Source organism: Penaeus monodon, chromosome 5 (genome assembly GCF_015228065.2).
Source record: "Penaeus monodon isolate SGIC_2016 chromosome 5, NSTDA_Pmon_1, whole genome shotgun sequence".
Classification (NCBI taxonomy): domain Eukaryota; kingdom Metazoa; phylum Arthropoda; class Malacostraca; order Decapoda; family Penaeidae; genus Penaeus; species Penaeus monodon.
In genome coordinates this window covers 18,839,716-18,842,215 of record NC_051390.1, presented here as the reverse complement: position 1 = coordinate 18,842,215, position 2,500 = coordinate 18,839,716, and the positions used below count along the sequence as shown (strand labels likewise).

At 44.0% G+C, this 2,500-nt stretch overlaps 1 protein-coding gene across 1 annotated transcript in view; it reads right to left on the bottom strand.

Moving 5' to 3' along the window:
- Positions 1-2,500, bottom strand: part of LOC119573045 (soluble guanylate cyclase 88E-like) — a 47,318-nt gene that overhangs the window by 220 nt on the left and 44,598 nt on the right. Inside the window, exon 14 of the mRNA XM_037920034.1 lies at positions 1-1,169. This exon is cut by the window's left edge and continues 220 nt beyond it. Within this exon, the coding sequence (XP_037775962.1) occupies positions 766-1,169 (404 nt within the window). The 3' untranslated portion in view covers positions 1-765. The remainder of the gene's footprint in view (positions 1,170-2,500) is intronic.

Here is a 2,500-nt window from a genome sequence, read left to right as displayed (position 1 = left end):
ACTCAGATGCACACTCACAGTTTTTTCTTCTAATTCTTTTGAAAAATAGACGAAAAAATACATACGTTCCTTATTTCCTGACTACGAATGGCAAAGAGATCGATAGAAATCCGGTGCTGCCCTACTCCTTGCTAAAATCTACATGTCTTCTATATAATTTGAACGAAAAAGGGCATTTAATTCTTTGCTACACGGTCGAAGCTTACCAAAAATATATTAGTCCTCCCTCCTCGAAACGTAGAGTAATAAATAACGTTTATGTGGACACTATATAGAGAGAGCAACTTCTAGGATTATGACTTGTGAGGTAAATATTTCTGGAATTACATGTCTTTAAATCTCCTAAGCTTATGGTTACTAGTAATAGATATTACATACTCGAAACACAGGCATATATGGTCACTTGTCGGTGTCTCTCCAGGCTCTTCTTGTAGTCTTTGTACACAAATTATCTCATCACTCTCTCTTGTGGTGTGAGATGACTCTCCCATGAGAGGTTAATCACCCTCAGTGATATCTCAGCGTCTGTTAGTCCCATTGTGAGGCTGGTTCATGAGGAGCCGCGTTTCTCATCATAAGACATACCTTATCTCATAGTTACACGGGCCTATTTTTTTACTCAGCCTCACAAACACACCTGAGTTCAATTCTTTTTCCGTTTGTACGCTTAGTGATTTCGGGCGATCGACCACACAGATGTGATGAGCATCCCTCACTTATGTCTTTTTTGTATCAAAAACCCCTTAACGGACCATACCAGCGGTGTTAGAGAACCACGCATGTGTGGCTGTGGACTCGGTTCTTTGCGTTGAACCCGGAGCAGGAGGCGTGTGAGACGATGGGCGAGGTTCCCCTGTCCACGGTCTCGACGTGGGGCGTTTTCTCGACGGGCGGGGGCGTCGGCGAAGAGTCGGACAGAGTGAGGGCCCCGCCGTCGCTGCACGCGTGGTGGTTGTCAATGAGGACGTCCGGCAGTAGGGTGTGCTGCGACGAGGAAGTCTGGTGCGACATGAAGGCGTGGTTGCTGTAATGGATCGACGGGGCGGAGGAGGGTTTGTCGCAGGAGTGGGAGCGGAGTCTCTGGCCCTGGAGGTCGCAGGTGGACGCGGAGGTGAGCGCGCTCTCGCCCAAGGGGATGTTGGAAAATCCCGCGTTGCTGTAGGTTCGAGCTGCGGAGAGGATGGGTGCCATTACAACCTGAGACTCACAAAAGGCGACGAACAAAATGCACGCAAATACTAGTGAGAGTTATAATGTGTGAATTTTATTATATCAGTATATCTCCAGAAACTTTGTTGAAGTATTAGTAAAGCTTAGTATCTGGAATATATATATTCACACTGTTTAATAAGTAGAAAAAGTACGTGCCATTTTGGGCCCTAGAAATCGTTTGAGTCTCCCCTGTTACTGCGAAAATAACAGCGAATATTAGCACAGCACACTCCTTATAAATACACTACCTACAAGTGTTCTTACTATATTAGACAAATTAGTCAAGCATCTCAGCAATTAACGATTTAGCAAAGTGCCTCAAAACTCAAAGTCAGCGACTATCACAGAAGGAATACCTTAAAATTCATTTAAGCTACTAATGCATTGTTTGGAACTACAAGAGATTATATCTTTTGGAAAAAAAATACTTGCATGGTTGAACTAGACATACTAAAGATACTTCAAAATAACTTCGCAATAGAAAGCAGCTTACTCATTGTTCAAACTATATACACACGTGTATACACTACATTCGCACAGGATTGCAAACATACACATACCTCACACGCATACACACGCGCTCTCATGCACACATACACGAATTTGAGTGTATGTATGTTTAAGAAACAAATTGTTTGCGTACATACAGATCAAAGGTTCCATGTTTCTTGTGAAGTCTATCCATCTAAGACAAAATCAGGTTTAGGGATTCAGGAACACTAATCTTATTGAAATTCCCTCTCAGTCGAAGGGGAAATGGGCTGAACAACCATTACTTCAGCTCGTTCTTACCTGAAGTTGGGATTTTTAGCCTACATACTCAGGGATATGGATCACTGTCTCTGCAAAGATACACATAATGCAATCAGAGCTCAACACAGGCTGTGGAAACTGGGGGAGGGGGGGATCTGTCTGCAGATAAGGGTAGGCATTTTGATCGCTTTCGGACAGTATGGAGGGTCAATCGGTCAAAGCGCTAGGGAAGAGAGAGAGAGAGAGAGAGAGAGAGAGAGAGAGAGAGAGAGAGAGAGAGAGAGAGAGAGAGAGAGAGAGAGAGAGAGAGAGAGAGAGAGAGAGAGGAGAGAGAGAGAGAGAGAGAGAGAGAGAGAGAGAAGAGAGGAGAGAGAGAGAAGAGAGAGAGAGAGAGAAAAGAGAGAAGAGAAAGAGGAGAGAGAAGAAGAAGAAGAGGAGAGAGAGAAAGAGAAGAGAGAGAGAGAGAGAGAGAGAGAGTAAAAAACATCGCTCTTGTTTTCAACCTAGCAGAGGCATACAGCTGTACATACACGTG